Source organism: Vitis riparia, chromosome 6 (genome assembly GCF_004353265.1).
Source record: "Vitis riparia cultivar Riparia Gloire de Montpellier isolate 1030 chromosome 6, EGFV_Vit.rip_1.0, whole genome shotgun sequence".
In the NCBI taxonomy this organism is placed as follows: Eukaryota; Viridiplantae; Streptophyta; class Magnoliopsida; order Vitales; family Vitaceae; genus Vitis; species Vitis riparia.
The window spans coordinates 6738264-6758149 of record NC_048436.1 but is presented as its reverse complement, the minus strand read 5'-3'; the positions used below and the strand labels follow the sequence as shown (position 1 = coordinate 6758149).

General features: G+C 32.3%; 1 protein-coding gene across 1 annotated transcript; it reads right to left on the bottom strand.

Annotated features, from left to right (window-relative positions):
- Positions 1-20: 20 nt before the first annotated feature.
- Positions 21-11618, bottom strand: LOC117916071 (4-diphosphocytidyl-2-C-methyl-D-erythritol kinase, chloroplastic/chromoplastic). The gene is made up of 11 exons (XM_034831888.1): positions 11344-11618; positions 11043-11138; positions 10894-10962; positions 10450-10554; positions 10300-10356; positions 9958-10158; positions 8629-8721; positions 8432-8531; positions 7883-7982; positions 1216-1301; positions 21-372 (listed from the first exon to the last, which is right to left on the bottom strand). Exons 1-11 carry the CDS (start codon positions 11524-11526, stop codon positions 278-280), a joined length of 1185 nt encoding a protein of 394 aa, XP_034687779.1. The 5' UTR covers positions 11527-11618; the 3' UTR covers positions 21-277.
- Positions 11619-19886: the final 8268 nt, after the last annotated feature.

The following is a 19886-nucleotide window of genomic DNA, read 5'->3' as shown; positions in this document are numbered from 1 at the left end:
TAAATCGTAGACGCATGTGCTTAGTGATGTAGCTGGAATGGCATAACGCTTTTTTGCCTTTTGGTGAGGCCATGCTCACAAAGCAAAGCAACCAAAAATCTTATAGATGAATCAATTGAGGTAAGGAGGAAATGGATTGCTTTGGGTTTGGTTGAAAAATAGAGAGATGCATTTACATGCCTGGTCTTATGCCTTGTCCTTTGCGCAGCTGCTCTATTCTAATAACACTGGATAAGCAAACACTGGCAGGTTGGCTTGGGCAGCGTTCATGAATAAATCACTCCATGGATTGGTTTGGTGAGTTATAACAAGCACCAGTTGAAGCCGGCTGGGTGTACCATTGATTGGCTGCACGAGTGATGAAGCTGGCTTCTGCATTAAGAATTTATTTTTAACTGTCAGCTTCTGTTGCAAGAAACCACCATGGAAATAACTTTAAAACAGAGCATAAAACAGGAGGCCAAAGTTCATTCATCCTCATCTCATCCCTAATAGTAGAGGTGAAATTAATAAAGACCATAATGGCTGCTAGTCAGCCCGATCACATCCAATCCTAACAAGATGGGGGCTGCCCCATTTTATCTCACAGGCAAGCAGGCCTCAGTATGAGGCATATGCAATCATGATAACTGTAGAGGACTCAAATACAGCTGCATGATTGGCTATTTACAAGACCCCACCCCAACCCCACCACGCATATATCAAGCTCAGTGAACATAATTAAATATGAAATGGATTGAGAGAGGTTCCACAGGAATGAGGCCCTAAATTCAGAATTTTGAGCTTCAACCAGATTTAGATCTGGATGTCTTGAAGCTTAGCACCAAGTTCCATGTCCACTACACGTACCACAACAGATGGGGATGGGGTGACTCATTCTCCAGCTTGACTAATATCTAATAAGTAACTTTGGCACATGGTCTACATTCGATGATAGGAGCTCAACTTCTGAGATATACCCGTCAGATTAAAGTTTTAAAAAGCAGGGGACACAACTTTGTTAGGCAAGGCTCATCCAAGATGCTATTTTCTAGATGGTGGTTTACAAATCCTATGAAACTAAACTTCCTAGAGAAATAAATCTCTATAACTACTTCATATGTATTGTGATGGGCTTTAGGGCTGTGGTTTTGCAAAGAATATTTACAGAACCAGAAAGTACAAAGGTAACACACGATTCAGATGAATAACATGAACATATTACTTGAAGCTTACCTGACAAAAACACATCCTGATATTCATCATCATCATAGATAAATTGTGGAGGATCTGGAGAACCAATACCCACAATAGTGCTTCCACTGCATCAAATATATCAAAGAAAACACAGTTAAGGCTGTATAACAATGACGTAATTAAGATGATGAAACTTCAATGTGGACATCAATTGTCTTCATGAATGATCAGAAAAAGAAATACAAGAACACAAGCTGCAACCAAGTATTAGACAATTTGAAGAGCGTGTTATTTCATTTCCATCTTTTCCTGGATAATATGTCACCTTGAAGCCCAAACATCATGACAAGTACTTGTAATAGATTACCTTACAAACAGAATACATGAGATAAACCAATGCTTCAAATTTAAGAGTAAGGTTTTCCTTTCAGTTAAAAATAAATAAAAAAAACTGAAAGGGGGACAAAGAAAAGGATACCGATTGTTCAATGTGTAGAAAGAAAGAAAGATATAAGAACAAAACCGGCCCTAGAACCCCATGGAGGGTAGGAAGACCCCCAAACCTTTCCAACACTAAAGCTATGTTTATTTCCAGAAAGTACTAAGAAAAGAAAAAAAAATTCTAGGGAAAATGACTTTCCCATGTTTGTTTTTATTATGGAAAATAAAAAGGAAAATTAAAATTAATCATAAACTAATATATTTTCAAATTATTTAATCTTTACATAGAAACATTAAAATAAATTAAATGAATTTAAAGTAGCATATAAAAATAATTTATTGACTTTTAAATCTATTTTTTGTTTCCCTCAACATTTTTTTTTTCTTTCTACTTTTCATCTCTATTTTCTTTCCCTCAAATTTTTAGGGAACTAAACATAGCCCAGGGTTCCCCTCTAGGCAAGATAATCAAACTATTGATTGGAAAATCTTTTCTTCCAGATGTATTCCAGTTCCTGAAAAACATTGATTTTAACAGGATGGAATCCATTAACAGCAAGATGACTTCCACATGACATGAGTAAGCTGAACAATTTACATCCTGGTTATGTTACAAGTTTGCATCTAGTGCTAGAAAAAATGGTTTCTTCAGTTCCTGAAAAACATTGATTTTAACAGGATGGAATCCATTAACAGCAAGATGACTTCCACATGACATGAGTAAGCTGAACAATTTACATCCTGGTTATGTTACAAGTTTGCATCTAGTGCTAGAAAAAATGGGAAGCTTATCTTGGAAATTATCTTTGAATAGGAAGAGGAACAGCCTTAAAGGGTTCAAGTTACCCCTAGTGACACCTTAAATCATGATGTCCCTGTGGGGCACACACTCACGGTGACCACAGCTTCACTTACATTAGAGGCCTGAATCTGGACAATTAGCTCCCAGTACTTACTATCCTTATCTTAGAAAAACTCCTGGATGGGGTTCTGTGGTGGTGTTGTGAATAGCACCACATGAGCAACATGTATTCAATGAAAGTTTGAAGGACGAGATCTGGTGCTAAGGCTGATGCAAGAAGTAGCTTTAATTGTAAAAGACCAATAAAAGAGTAGACAACCTGGGAAATTTAGAATTCACTTTCACAATAATCTGTAGCAAAATAGAATGGACTAATCCGATAGCACCTCATTGCTCTACTCTTGTCTACACATTCCATGAGGACATACTAAATTTACAATCCTCCACATTTATGGCCGTGAAGAGAGATGGTATCTAGTACATAGGAGAATCAGATATTCTGTACTTTGTTCTACTATATACTACCCAACATCATATGGGGAAAATTAGCTATCTTTCAACTCAGTCCAAAAACATAGGAATTATCTTTTCTAATTTTCTCTACGATTTCTTTATAGAAACAATGATGTAGATATGCTAATTAGGACCTGCCACAGGGTGGAATGACTTGTGGCCCTCATTAAATGGCCACATGGGAAGCTGGATAGCAAGGACAAGAATAATGCTGGACTAGGGGCCACCTTAAAGCCTGAAACTGCCCTTGGGTGGTGATTAAGCACTAAAATCTCAACACTTGCCTGGGGCAGAGGCAGGGCAAGAGGGTCACCTTGCCTATAATATGGATGAGCACTATTTTTGGTGAACCAATGTGGAACCTGCCCACAATTTTGATATAGCTCTGGAATCCTAAGGCCTTGTCTTGGTAGCTCAAGACAAAGACTCCAGGATGGATCTGTACCCTTTCATGCCATCTTTCCTGGGTGTCTTGAGAATGAGCAAGTATCATCCTTCTGTTTAGTGACATCTAGCCTCATTAATATGGTCAATACTAGCACCCATCGTCTCCCTAGGTCTAGTTAACTAGGTCTTGAGGTTTAGCAGTAACTTCCATTCACTCATATGGTAAGGCCTTCATCCACATCAGGCCTATAGGCCTAACTGGAGCAAGTACAAGATTCACATCAGAGTCTTTATACCAAATGAGACCCTTTTGAGCTATTCCCACACTTTGGACCACCACTGCTAATTAGCACTTCCTTTCCCAAGATGAGTTGCTCTCCCTTTAAGTCAAGGCACATTCCCATCTCATTACCTTGTACAGAATGCAGAAAACCTCAGCACCCATCTACCTATGATAGATCTATTAGGAGAATGGAAAGGAAAATGCAAAGTAGGACAAGGAGTCAACCACAAAACCAAAAACAAAAAGGAAAAAGAGGAAAAGACAGAAAACAAAAAAGAAAGCAAAATCCTTAGTTGGGTTGAAGCACTAAAGCTCAAACCCCACCAGAGATCCAAACAAAAGAGGATAACGCACCCCTGTCTTGGCAAGGAAGTAGCTTCCTCAACCAAGGATATACAACCCTCTTAAATCCCACATCTATGGTAAATTTCATGTAATGAGTAATCCTCCACAATGCTAATAGAACACCATCTAATAATAGAAGAAAAATCTCTTCCCAAAGCCCACCTTATCAATGTTCCAGCCCAATGTCACAGCTTCAAAAGCAAGAATCACTGCATTTATGGCATTCCAAACTCCCTCCGGCTTTCAGAAAGCTAAAATTGCAATCCCAAAAAATGCTCCAATAATGTTCCCCAGATTCCAGAGTGAATGCTGTCAAAGTGAATTATACCTACATTGTTGGAGGAGAAATCCATACAAGCACAAAACACACATGGGAAACCCGCCATCCAACCCCCACCTTAAACTCTGCAAGAACCAAGGAAAAAAGAGAAGCTAAAAAACAGAACTTTATCCCAAAGCTTTTCCCTCCGACACTTCTCCTAAAAGATTCTAGCATTTCTCTCTATCAATAAACCAAACAAAGCAAGATAGGCACAAAAACAGACTTTCACTTCCACCACCATAGCACCATTCCCACCAAACACCACTGCCACCACCAACTGTAGCCACCATGTTGCCACCCATCACAACCATGACCTTGATTGCAGCCTCAATGCTACATACATCCCCACTACCAAACCCAATGTTGTTGACTCATCACCTTGATTGCTACTGGCACCACCACTGCTTCACCATCACTGTCTCTTCCATTATCGTAGTTATCACCACACTCCTTTATACGTTTTTCCAAATGGCTATATACAACTAGTTGCTTGTGAATGTCTAATCCAATGTTTGAGACTACAATTGTATCTTTGCGAGACTAATTTTTATCTTTAACAAACAGGATTTTTTCTATGTAGTTCATTATCTAACAAGAGGCGATTATCCATGTATGTGATAAATACAAATCTCATTATCCATGTTATAACTATATAACTCATGTTGATAAATTGAATTTTCATAATTTACTTTAAGGTGTTATAATTTTTTCAAACACTGCCTTAGAGCCTTGTCCTTTCATGATGATGTTCTGAATTATTTGAAAGGAAAGAATGTTGGGATTTTTAAGAGAGAGCCTTCTTGGTTTCAGGTGATTTGGAAGGAGAGTATTTCTTCACTTCTTTATAGGGATCTACTTCCAAAGATTCTTTTTTTCTTTTCTTTTTTCCTTTTGTGGGTGTGTGTGTGTGTTCTAGGGGAGGTGGGGGATGCTAGGAATGGCCAGGATTTTCATCAATGCTCAGTCAGATGACCAGATTGTGTATGCTCTCGTAGGAGAAAGTCGAATATCATCTTGCTTTTAGAATCTCCCTCTCATGGGGATTATCAAGGTTAAACTCAACAGCTGATCTCTTGGTACTCCAGACCAATTGAGAGTAAGTGGAAATTTAGATATCATCAGAAGATACCCCATCTCTCTTCTTCAAGCAGAGAGCTCTTGGGGACACCATTAGCACTAAGGTTCTTGTGATTTTGTTTGACTAATGAAGGTTTTAAATCCACAATTCTTTCAAATTTTCAGCTGAGAGAGACTCTAGTCCATTATTTGTTAGATAGAGTCCTTTACTTTGGGTCCTTGGCAATATCGAATTTACTTTGTGAGTTTGGAGATTTTACTTACCACTTAAATGAAGGAGTATCATTCAGGGGCCAATTCAATTTTACTCACCTAGACATGGGAAACTATGAATTTACTTAAGTTAATTTATCCCAACCATGAAAACAGCATCACATTATCCATGGCTTGCTGCAATACATGTTATTTTATCTTTTCAAATACCAAAAAAGTTCAAATGCAGGAAGCTCAGCAAATACCCACATATAGAAAATACCTGGACTAAATTGGGCACAGGACCAGTTCCAAACCTACTCTATTCCAATGGGGATCTACTCCAATCCCATAGGACAAATAGGTAAACAAACTTCTTACTCAGCCTCAAATCTGAACCAGGGTTTTGGAATACTGCAACATAAAATTTTAATAAAGGTGTAACCAGATGGTAACAAATCGAACGGCAATGTTCTAAAAGAATATATATATATATAGGTAAATTTTTTGTCCCCATTGGGACTTGAACCTAGAACCTCCCACAAACCCTCCCCATCCCTTTACTACTTGAGCCAAGCCTCAAGGGCAGCAATGTTCTAAAAGAATTGGATGATGCTAATGATGATGGAATGAGTTGGCATCTGATTGGACCAAGGAACCATCAAGCATGGTCTTCACAAAGTATGTGCTGCACAAGATACGCAAGAGTTGGGGTAGAAAGTTAGCTGAAAGCAGGCTATCAATTAGCCAAGGTGAACTGATTTGGTCAAAATTATCTGTGGCAATTAGATAACTGCCACAACTACAATGTGTGTAGAGCAAGGCCTGATTGATTGAGCCAATGGTGGACAGTTGGGACATAACTGCCAAAAAGGCCTGTTTGAACACATGCCTAGCTGAGCAATCAGGCATCCACTGTGTTGGATTCTAGTCTGAAGTAAAGCCAAGGTTGGCTCCTTGTAATCTTCTTGGAAGAGGTCAGTAGTGGTTGGATGTATACCTGAAGTTTTGTGTCTTTTGTGTTTGTGGCTTGAATTCTAGGATTGGCAGATAGTATAGAGTTAGAGCCACAAAAAGGCAAAATATTTGAGTCAGAATGTTGCCTTGCTGAAGGACATGCTTTGTTTTCTTCATATCCAAGGGCAAGGAAAGATAAGAAGCAACCTCAAGGATGCCAATATTAGTTAAAAACAAATCATGAAACACTACATAGTTCATCCACACTACATAATAGATTATGAAGCATTCACTAGTCCATGTAGTACAAAGCACAGGCACTATGGTACTACAGTTTATTATTTCAGCAATTCATCATATTATTATATGACACCCCTGTGCATAGAAGATCAGACCAACAATTCTCAGATTGCAGCAAGAGTTTTTCATAAGATAACAATGTGCAAGTATCTAGTGCTTCACAAACTTTTGAAGGGCAATAAATGGAGGACTATGGCTTTACACTGCATTGCAAATAAACTGTATCAGCTAATGCATACAAAGATGTGGGGAAGTTTCTAAATATGTGTTTTTCACAATTCAAGAGTTCCTTTAGAAAGTTTTGGTATCAGATACCATTTGCATGGGCTGCTGCATAGGAAGATGCATGAAAGTTTTAAAATGTGGGTAACTTTCAAAACTTAAAAGCTGATCCAGAAATTTTTTTGTGGGAGTTGTCTTCAGTTTCAAAACTATGATTAGTTTATCACTTCTATTTAACTTCTTTCATAAAGAAGGTGTTTGTTTTAGCAACTCACTCAGAGCCTTGGAAGCTATTAATCTGGATGACTACTTTTCCAATGATTCAATTTTCAGAGCGATTTTCAAATTTTAAGATGTATATAAATCATTTAGGTAAAAGAGGGGCTTCATGAACTGTGTGTGCTATCTTCTGACAATTATTTAGGAGTGTTTGTTAAAAAACTTGATCATTAGGTATTAGTGCCCATAAAACTTATTCTGGGCCTCATTTTCAAGTAGACAAGATTGTTTCAAGCCTTTTTGTTTGTGAACTGCTTTTGCTGCAACTGAGATGAGAAGATCACAATCAGACTTAAGATCCAGTTAAAAGTTTTACTAATTGATTGAGAAGTTGAAACGGTTGATCATACATCATGCCTCAGAAAGGATAACCTCAGTAACTTGAAACAATTGATGGTTGTGAAAAATTGAAGCACTTTTCCACGCATCAATTTGGAAAAAATTGATTTTATTGAAAAGTGTTAACAGGAAAAAAAAAAAGAAAAAAAAAACGAAGACTCCTATAAATCTTCTTAACTACAACATTGCTAGATGTGGGAAGTTATGAATTTGAACAGGAGTTTAAAATCGTTACTGAATTTTATACCTCCCAGACATGAAAACAGCATCATATTGTCCACGGCTTGCTGCAATTATACGCTGTTTTAATCTTTTCAGAGATGGGAGGACTTCAAATGCAGGAGGTTCTGCAAAGATCGCATATAAAAATATGTCAAAAGATGAATACCTGGAATAAAGATGGCACACAGTGCCAGTGTTAAACCTAATCTAACCCAGTGGGAACGAACTTCAATCCAACTATAGGACAGATGGGTAAACAAGCTTGATCTGGGGTTTAAAATATTATAATATAAAATTTTAATGGTTAAATACTTTAGGGTAATGCCTCAAATGGAAATTTTATAAAAGAATTAGATGGTGCTAATGGTTAAATACTTCAAGGTAAAACTGATCCCGCCCTGAGCTTCAGTTTTGTAACCAGTTCAACCAAAGCCTATACCAACTCTCCATGCACTAAGCCAAGCCAAATAGAATCAAATTTGGGGCAGGTTACCTCATCAACCTACCCCTTTGCCATCCTCAACATGTATAAAATTTATAAAGAACAAATAATTAAAGGTATCAAAGCCCATACCTAGATCATTTATACAAACATCTTGAGATATTCCGTTCTTTGAGATCTTCTCAAGCAAGGTTATGGGATCAACCTTACTAGTTTGATCCAACCGAAGGCGCTGAGAATCAAAACTTGTCTTAGAAAGATAAATTGATCAGAAAATAAAAACATGGCGAATAAAAGTCTCTTCACTAAATTCATCAAATCTATATTACCTTGTAAACTTCAGCGGTGGAGCATGCCTGCGGTGGCTTTACAAGAACCATTGGAATGTCCAAAGGTATTGGCAGGGAAATATCTTCAACAACCTGAGCAAACCAGAGCAAACTTCTAGTTCTAACTTCTTATCACCATGAAATCCCATTTAAAAATATTTAGAAATTGCATATATGAATTCGTTTAGCATACGTTAAAACACATCCCCAAACATACTTATTATGAATTAGTATAAGAAAGTCCAATTGATTTCCATAAGGCTACGTTCGGTTCCAAGAAAGTACCAAGGAAAGGAGAAAAAATAATAATAAATAAAGAAGAAAAATGATTTTAGTATATTAGATGCCATGTAAAAGAGAGGACTAAAATACTAGGGGAAATCCTTCCATTTTCCTTAGATAAAGGTGAGGAAAGTTTGGGGAAAGTGCATTCCTCAATAATTTAATTTTCTTTCCCTCAACTTTTCGATAGACAATCAAGCAGGAAAAGTTTTATACATTTTCATAATCTTTTCTCTTTACTTATATTTTTCCTCTCCATTTTCTTTTCCTCAAAACCTTTTAGGAACCAAACATAGCTTAAAAGAAGTCAGCAACTTCCTTTCTCATCCATGACTGAACATTGCTAAGGTCACAATAAAGTAGTATAATAAATAACATCAAACTTAGCTCTATATACAGTTCTCAAAATCCATGAATTTTGTGTAATTAACAGCAAATACATGTACACATATTTGAGTGAAAACATGACAAAGTCATGTAGTGCTGCAAACTTATGATGCTTGAAGGATCATACAGTTTGGATTCAAACATTAGTAATTCTGAAGATGGAAATTATGGAATTAATTTGCTCATGATTATGACAGATTCAAAACCCAAAGAAGCATGAGCAGTGCCTTGGCTCTTTAACATTTTATTTGGTGAATTCCACCAATCTTATTGCAAAAATTATTTTCTCATACGAGTATGTAAACTGAAAAGCAGAAAATGAAAAGAAAACAAAACAAAAGAAAAATAAATAATGTTCTGTTTATAAAAAAGAACTTTATGTTCCTGATGTCCCCATGTGACCACCTTCCAACATTAAAAGAGCTGGACTGAATTTTGCATCCCACAACTTCATTGTTCTTTGGTTGGCATCATTACCACAGGCCATAAGCAATATCACATGGTTATATATGCTTTCTAACATAGTCCAGTTCGCAAGCTATTCTTAAAATATGAAAACGTTTTGCAATATGATTTTGTGCAGCCATAAAGTTTGATGAGAACATTGGAAGGCAACAATTGTCAACTTTGAACTACATCCCATGTAAGATGAAGACATACCTCACCTCTGCCAGTACAAAAAGCTGCTCCATTAGAGAAGAAGAATGGAATATCCGAACCAATCTCACTTGACCATTGTTGGAGTTCCTTCTCAGTGGCAAGGCAACCACTAAATTGATTTGCTGCCCACAGTGCTGTTGCAGCATTACTGCTGCCACCACCAAGCCCTGCCCCAGTCGGCACCTTTTTATCAAGATGAACCTGCCCACAGTTTTGAAATGGATAACATATTCAGAATCAATTCCTAAATAAAATTTTCATCTCATATGAATAGATATCATTCTATGAACTCTTTTACAAAAAAGGTGAAAAAATTAATAAAATTCAGCTGAGTTGCTTTACCCAAAAGTAGTTATCAGTGCCAGTTTTTTTCCTGTAAAGGTTAAGTGCCTTTATGATCTGCAAAATGGAGGTTGCAAATGCATAAAATTCTAATATTATGATCACAAATAAGAAGAGATATACAACAGAATATAGTATGTTATGGCTTACCAAATTACTTTCATCAAGGGGGACCCCTGGCACATTGGTTGATAAGCGATCCTTTGTTTTTGATGGCGACAAAGAGAACTTAATTATATCTCCTAAACTGATTACCTTGAGGAAGAAAATGGCACATGATCGATTATTTGCAGAATAATAGAAGATGTATTTGCAAAACTAGAAGTGAACCCAACAATAACGAACTTCTCAATCAACAGCTGCAAAAGGAAATGGACTCCTGTTTTTTCTTAGTCACAGGTTAGATAACATTTCAAAAATAAAAGCCAAATTTTGCCCTGCTATAAGGAGTGAAAATAAAAGCCAAATTTTGCCTTCTTCAAATGGAATTAAGAAGAACTTCCAAGATGCTCTCTAAAAAATGCCTTTGTTATTTTGTTTGATGACTAAAACAGGATCTGGAATAAAAAAAAGTAATCAATTGAGCATACATACATGAAAGAGAGATGCCAAATCATGAAATCCATCTGCTCTCTTGCCGGTTATTCTCAGGAAAACATTAATCTGCACTCCACAAAATACCAAATTCAACTTTCAGCCAAAAATTGAAGTAAGTTCAACTCAAAGTAACATATGTCGATTACCTTGCAAGGTGAAAATAGAGTGAGCCTTGAAAGCCCAGTGTTCTTATCCACTTCATCTGCTAGATTGTTTATCCTTTCATCTGGATTATACACTATCTATAAACTCACCAAGAAACAATTAATCGGGAAATTTTTCAAAAGTTTCATTCAAGACAAAAAAAAATTTCTGTTTGGTCGGTTAGAAATCCCAAGAAAAAAAAAAAGGAAGAAAAAAAAATTCCCAAGTTTGAAGTTTTCATTTTCTTCCATTTTTCTCCAGTTTCTCAGCAACCAAACATAGAACTAATGAAAACCCACAAACCTCCACTTGTTTTCTACCAGCAGAAGCCCTGACTCTGAGAAATGGAGTCCTCTGAAATTGGGGTTTTGGGCGAAAAGAAGATGACCCATGTGGTCTAAATGAAGGGAGGGTGGTTCTTCTGATGGAATTGCAGGAAGGGTGAAGTTGGTGATCGCAGAAGAATTGTGATGAAGCCATAGCCATGGCTGCACTTCAGTTGTTGCAGACAAACCCCACAAAACCGGATGTGAAAAAGGATTTGGCAAATCCAATTTTCCTATTCACAATCTAGTCGTAGTTAATGCCGAGCAAAACTGATTTTTGTACAGTCATTGGCTTTTTCCAAAGTTTCTTACTCTATATTTCTATATTTGTGAAATGATATTTTTCCTTTTCGAAAATTTTCTTTTGCCTTTAAAATTCATTAAAAAAAATACTATCCCAAGGAAAAAAAATGATAATATTAATTACCAACCAAACCTATTTGATTTTATTAAAAATGAGAAGGTATAAATATTTTTTTACCTTTTAGTTTAAATTAATAATTTGTATCTAATTCAATATATAAATAATGTAAATTTAATATTTTGAAAAAAATATTACTTAAGACCCAATTTAGGATAATTTTATTTATTTAATTAATTAAAAGCTAGTTCAAAAGTAAAATTTTTAATTTTAAAAGAAATAATAATATTATTATTAAAAAAATTATTAGATATAAAATATTTTTTTATTGAATAAAATAATAGCTTACAAGAGAATCAATAAGAACATGTTTGGTAATTATTTTCAAAAACATTTATGAAAAACAATTTTGATCAATAAGGATATGTTTGGTAATTATTTTCAAAAATAGTTATGAAAAATAATTTTAAAAATTGTTTATGAAATACAATTTTTGAAAACTATTTTATGATATTTTGTAAAACAAAAACCAATTTAATTTTTTATTTTTTTTTTTGTACTACCGGATAATTACAAATGTACAAAAAATTCTTGATATCTCTTAACTGAGCATTTCTAAGAGATATTTTTCAAAAGTTCTTCTGGCTTCTTCTTCAAGGACATATTCCTTTCTGTACTTATCAACAAGATAAGTAAATTGAGTCTGAAAAAGAAGAGGGACTTCTGGAAATTGAAGAAATGATTTTTTGATTGTTGTCTTCAGCAATGAGATTATAGTTAGAAGAACTATAAATCTCGGCATCAAGATTTCTTGAAATCATTCTTGACCTCCAATGTCTGATTTGTTTTTTGAGGACAAATTTAGTACAAGGCCAATGGCTCTCTGTACCGAACAATTGATATTTTCTTTGATTGGCTTTGAGAAGGATGAGGTGTTGAGCAGGGTAAACTTCTCCATCATTTGACCATTCAGGAGGTTTACTTTCTATGATGAGTTCAACTACTTTAAAATCTCTTATGAAAGCATTTAAAACACAGACTGCTAATTTTCTTCCAAATCCATCGATTTGATTAGGATGAGAGAAAATTAGTTGATAAAGAACTCCATAATCCATGAGAAGAGAAGGAGTTGGCTCTATAGACTCATTTTTGAATTTAATGATTATTGCTTTGTAACTGTCTAAGTCAATGTTGGCTTTGCAAATACTGTAAGTAAGAGCACACTTATACTCATGCCTTTTTAATGGAATTTCCTTACACAAGGGATCGATCTTTGGACAATTATTATAAGTGTTGTCATAATAAGAAATCCAAGTGAAGCTCATCCCTTGAATAGTAATTCCAAAAGTGCTGCAGTCAACAAGGATTTGCATAATATGCTCTTGCTTTGCTTCCCCTGTAGCTTTAGCCTTTTCACAGATCATCTGTCTAATGCTTTCAAGAATGTCCAAATTTTTCAACTTGAAAAATGAAAATCTGGAAATTTGACATTCTTAGCTTTCCTCATAAAGTTTTGAATCTTCATTTGGTTTTGAAAGTTCTTTTTGAAATTCATTTTGAAAAGCTATTGAAAATGCATCTTTGGATTCTTCTGTTTTTTCCCTGCAAATAAAATTTTCAAGATCTGTATCCATTGGGGTGCAATGTTTATTAGAACTTGAAGGGTTAGAAAAACTTTCTAATTTATCATTTAACTGTTTAAAATGGAAGGATAAGGCATTTAAAGCTTCCAACTTTTGAATATTACTTTTTGCATTCCAGAAATTGTCTAAAATGCATTTTTGTGATCTGTCTAATCCTTCTATGTCTTTATGAATCTGGAATGACAGATTACATTCAGGAATTACTAGAAGAGTAAATTTCCCAAATGTAATTCTTTCTTGCTCCATCTGTAGACAAAATTCAAATTTTAGTATCTCTATTGAAGAATAAAACAAATATCTAATGGTTTTGTCTTTATCATACCAAATTTGAAAATATATTGAGTTTATGAGAGGCACATATTTTCGAATAATGATATTAAAATGAGTTGTTGAATATTTTGAAATCACATTTATTGATTTATATGAGCATGCACAAATACCATCACAATCTTTTTTATTATCTGATTCTTCTTCTATATTTGACTCTTCACTTGATATTTCTTGTGTTATTAGTATTTGATTATCTTCTTCTGAGTCATAATTTTCACTTGTTTCTTCATTTTCTTTATCAATCATTAATCCTATCATTAGATTTTTAAGTTTATCACTTATTTCTAATGAATTAATCTTGTTTTCTAATTGACAATCTCTTGAGTAATGTCCTACTTTTCCACATTTGTAACATGTTGGTGTTTTCTTTTTTAAAGTTGTTTTATTTGAAGATTTTGATTTATTAGGAGTAGATTTTACAAACTTCTTTTGAAATTTTGACTCTATGTATGGTTTTTTACTTTTTATTTTATTTTGTTTATTTTTTCTTTTTGAAGGAGCAACTATTGTATCATAACCATAATATGAACAAAATTTTCCTAATTCTTTTTTACTATCTTGTTTTTCTTTTTTCATTTGACTCTTTAATTTAAGATCTGTACAAAGGGCTAATCCTTCATTATTGACAAAAGTAATTAATTCTCCATATGTTAATGACTCATAAGGAATTCTACCATTATGAATATTTCTTATTCTTTGTCTAACTTTTTCTGCAAATAAAGTGGGTAAACCTGATATAAATTTTTCTTTCCAATAATGACTTCCACAATCATGTCTTGTCATAACTTTGACCAAAAACATATCTTTATACCATTTGAAATCTTGAAGTGTTGGGCATCTAAGATTATTAAGGATTTTAGAAGTTCTTTCTTGAAAATAAACTGGATCTCCTATAAAATGTTTTGTTATAGCAAATATTAATGTATTGACAGCATCTTCTTCATAGGTTTGGACTGATGTTCCTTCTTCTTTAACTATTGTCTTTTTTGCATTTAATATGTATTCTCTATCATTTTGACTCAAATAATGATCCCACCATCCTTTAAGTAAACCAATGAATCCTATTAATAGGGCACCGGCAGCATGAAAGTCAAAATTACTAGTTTTGATTCTATAAGCATTAGCAGCCATCATCATTTCATGAAGTAAATTAATTATTTGATGTTCACTCATTCCATCTATATTCCATTCATAAAAACTACTACCATCATAACTAGCAGTTAATTGATAATTTCTATCCTTTAATTGGACATCAGGAAAAGAGGGTTTTGAATAATAATTTTTTCTACTTACAAAATTATTAGAAATTGCATTGACTGTTGCAGGAGGTTTTTCTATTGAATCAGGAGACATTTTGAATTGTTCTTCTAATTTATTTATTTCTGATTTTCCTTTTGTTATAGTTTGAATTTGATTCTTAATACCATTAATATTGAGTTTGTCTAATCTAATTTGTATTTCTTTTAACATTGTTTCTATTGGTGTGGATAATTGAATATTTGATTTTGCAGCATTTATAGGAATAATAAAAGGTTGTTCTAAAGATTTAGAAGATGATGATGATGATGATAAAGTTGAGGAAATTTTTAAGGATTTTGATGATAATGTTTCTGTTTCTCCTATCTTCCCTCCCGGGGTAAAAGAAAACAAAAATTTAGAAATTTTTGTTGTTTGTTGATTTAGATGTTGAAGAGAATGATTTGTATAATTTAATTGTTGTTGAACTTGTCTAATATCCTTGTAAATTATGGGACTTTGTTCATCTTTTGGTTCTTGGAATTTTGAAGGGTGATGCAGAAATTGAATTATTATCAAAATTAAATTGATGATTATTTAAGGGTGGTTGTGAACCTAATTCTGAAGTTATTGTTAAAATTCTTTTTTGAACATGTTCTGAGTGTTTTATTGCTAATTGATGTCCTTCTTTATCTCTTAAGGTTATAATTTGTTTTCTTTGTTTTTTAAGTTTGAAAAACCAATAGAAAAAAGGAATAGTAATTTTCTTTTGATTCATATATTTTTCATATTATTTTCTTAATGCATTTCTAGTTTGAGGGGGAAATGATTGAAAATAAGCTCTTTTAGTATTATTATAAGGGGCAAAATAATCTGATTTTATCCATTCTATATTAGGAGTAAAAGGAGTCTTTTTATAATTTTTCTTATGGATAATATTGACTTGATTTGGATACATATCAGAATGAGTAGGTGACGCAGAAGGAGATTCTTGTTGCTGATATACAGGAATAGGAATTTTTGGAGTAAAATCAACACCATTTAGACTAGGATTTGAGGTAGAAGGTCTTGCAGATATAAAATCTTGACTAAATGAATATCTAGAGGTTGGACTAAATTCTACTTGAATAGTACCATCTGTATGTTGTATAATTTTTGAAGGAGTTGTTAAAGGTTTAATTGGTTTTTGGAAGAGTTAAATCTTTTAATTCCCATTGACCTCCTTGAGTAATTTCATTCCATTTTAATTTTTTAGGAACAAAGGCTTGAGTATTATTAGGATTATATTGTAATAATAATGTTTTATCTTTAACAGATTGACATATAGCTCTAGGATTTAATTGAGTTGTCATGACTTTATAATATATCCTATAAATTATTGCTATAGTTTGAGCTTCTTCTACAAAATTCATATTTTTGGTTTTAATGTTTAAGGTTAAACTTGAAAGAATACTTTGGTCATTTATAATCATGGAAAAGTTTGGAAAACAGTTAAAATAAACGGGACCGTTGGCAAGGTTTGAATCAATCATGCTAAGGACAGAATCAGTAAATCTTATTGACCTAACGTCTCTTAAACAAACAAAAACAGGAATATCTAGACCTAGACGAAACAAAGGTTTTATTGCAACTTGAACTAATCCTATATGAATATAATTAAATTTCTTCCTATGATGATTAATAGAGTTTTGACTTAATAATTGTAGACTTTCTAAATTTTGATTAAGAGATATAGTTTTTTCTTCAGTTTTTATTGAATAATTTTGGCTAATTTCAAAATTTCCTTGTTGATATATTGTATTAATTTTCATGTGAGGAATTGACCAATTATTTAATTGATTTTCTATTTGTGTTATATTTATTTCTTGACTATTGACAATATTTTGTGCAAGTGATATATGTGCAGAATTAACTGATGAAGATGCAGAACTATCATTAGACCTAAGAGATCTGGAAGAACTACCTTTACTTAATCTCCTTATAATATTACTCATTGTAACAGAAAATAATCACGATTTTATCCTTAATCAATTCAGATAATTTCCTAAACAGGAACCACCACAAGCGGATCAACACGGGACTTACGCTCCTTCTGCCCTTAAACACCGCTTATCACAGGCTGACCAATCCGAAATTCAACCCGAACTAAGTTAGGACTAAATCTACGATTAATTACTGTTCCAACTCGTAACACCACTCGGTTCTCAAGTAGAAAATCACTCTGATACCATTTGCACCCAAGACATACAACAGTTCATGCACGCAATAACCAAACCTATTTGATTTTATTAAAAATGAGAAGGTATAAAGATTTTTTTACCTTTTAGTTTAAATTAATAATTTGTATCTAATTCAATATATAAATAATGTAAATTTAATATTTTGAAAAAAATATTACTTAAGACCCAATTTAGGATAAATTTATTTATTTAATTAATTAAAAGCTAGTTCAAAAGTAAAATTTTTAATTTTAAAAGAAATAATAATATTATTATTAAAAAATTATTAGATATAAAATATTTTTTTATTGAATAAAATAATAGTTTACAAGAGAATCAATAAGAACATGTTTGGTAATTATTTTCAAAAACATTTATGAAAAACAATTTTGATCAATAAGGATATGTTTGGTAATCATTTTCAAAAATAGTTATGAAAAATAATTTTAAAAATTGTTTATGAAATACAATTTTTGAAAACTATTTTATGATATTTTGTAAAACAAAAACCAATTTAAAATCTAAAATGTTATTGACTTATTTTAATATTTTTAAATATATTTTAAAAATAAGTTTTATATTTAGTGTTTTATTTTTAATCATTCTATATATTTACATAATTATTTTTATAACACTTTTTAAAAAACAAGTAAAAATAGCATAAAACAATTAAAAAATATTATCTAAAAATACTTTATTTTCTATTATTAAAAAAAGAAAATAAAAAACAGTTTTTTATTATCAAATGTATTTTCTTTATTTTTTTATTCTTAAAAATAGAAAATTGTTCTCATTTTCAAACAAGTCCTAATTCTTTTTAACTTTCAAAGGGGAAAGTTTATCTTAAAAAACTAAAACAAATATATAAATTTTTATTAAATTTAAAACAATTTAATAATTTAAATATTTAAATTAAAAATATAAGTTGCTACAAAAAGCACTTCAATACCTAAACCTCATCCATTATTATGTCTTGTTATAATATCAAAAAAAATATTTATTAAAAAGTAAGATTAATCACATTATATATATATACATATATTTTGTTCTCGTTTATTTATACTTTGCTTTTAGTCTTGTCTCTTTCGACCGACTAAAAATTTTAATATTACAAAAATATTATAAAAAAATACGAAAGATCATTGAAATATTACATGTAACTATCCGATTGGTGGTGCTTTTGTGCATGGAACCGAAGGGTCATATACCAAGGCTAAGATGTCAAATCACAATGAGATGCATATGATAGCACCTATTCAAATGTTTGACCATTTTGATGAACAAAGTGGGCATGATCCATGTGTAACATAATTTCATGATGTGGTTGGTGATTAATTTGATTTGTTGGTTGGGGTGCTAAACATTAGGATGATTATTACTTTTTAGTAGAGAGCACAAACAAAACATTGGTCAAGGGATCCACTTGTTTACAGACCATAGGCCAAGAAAAATAGAACCCCTCTTAAATAAACATAGATTCAATGGCAAAGTCACAATAGGTGTTCTTGATTAAATCAAGGTGGTTGTTGAAGAATGCTGGTGAGGGTTAGTCATGCTGGAATGGAGTGAAAAGGGTTGTTTGATTAAAATCTTTATAAACATATTTTAATTTTTATGACAATAAATATTCTTATTTCTCATTTTTTTGGTTATAATTCAAATACGATAGATCCAAACATGTCCTAGGAACGATGTGGCCGAAAGAATTTGTTTTGTTGACACGAATGTGAAAGAATCATGTGATGATGAGATATGGGATATAATAAGACGTGGGATAGTAAATTTTATTTCAAGTATGTTTTGAAATGAGGTAAGAACAGTCCATTCAAACCACTTATAATTGATGAAATAATACTAATATCATAGGTAATAAGATGAAATACGATAAGTAATGAGATGGTACATTGCATAAGATAAGTGATAAGATAGTTTATACATTAATTCCCATGTCTTTTAAGTGGAGGAATTATGCATATTCTAAGAATTATAATTTTTTTATCTATTTTATTTTATTTTATTTAAAAAATAAATAAATTTATGACAATTAATTTATGAAATAAAATTTTTTTATTAAAAAAGTAATTTTAGGTTTGGAGAAGAAATGAATTAAAAAATATATATATATAATATGACTTAAAATATTAAATAAAAAATAATATGTTAATATTAAAAAAAATTACAGAAAAATCTCCAAATAACTCTAAAAATGAGAGAAACTTTTACGATTTATTTCGGGATTTAAAAAAAATACAGTAATTTTAAAATATATTTTTTAAAATATGATACTTTTAAAACTATTTTTAAATCTAAAATATACTTTGTAATATTAATAGAAAGTTCTCTTTAAAATAATTTTAATTTAAATATTAAAGTTATGTTTTGTAAATCGCCTCTTTACTTTCTATAAAAGGGAAACCTACTAATGGAATGCTCCTTCATACTTTCTATAAAAGAGAGACCCATTCAGTTGTCTCTGAATTAGGCTAATTAATTAATTAGATGGTCATGTATGGTTAATTAATTAATTAGGACCCATTTTAGAGTAAATTAAGCAACGCAAGTCCAAGTAAGCTCAAGTCACTTATGTCCATTAGGGGAACCTATAAGTACCTCTTTAGGTGTTAGGGTTTTTAAAGGCTTTTGATTTTCATCTTCCATTTCCATAAAAAATGAAAGAAAGTTAAGGCATTCTTCCTTCCAAAGTCCACTCTTTGGAGTGTCAAAGTTGTGG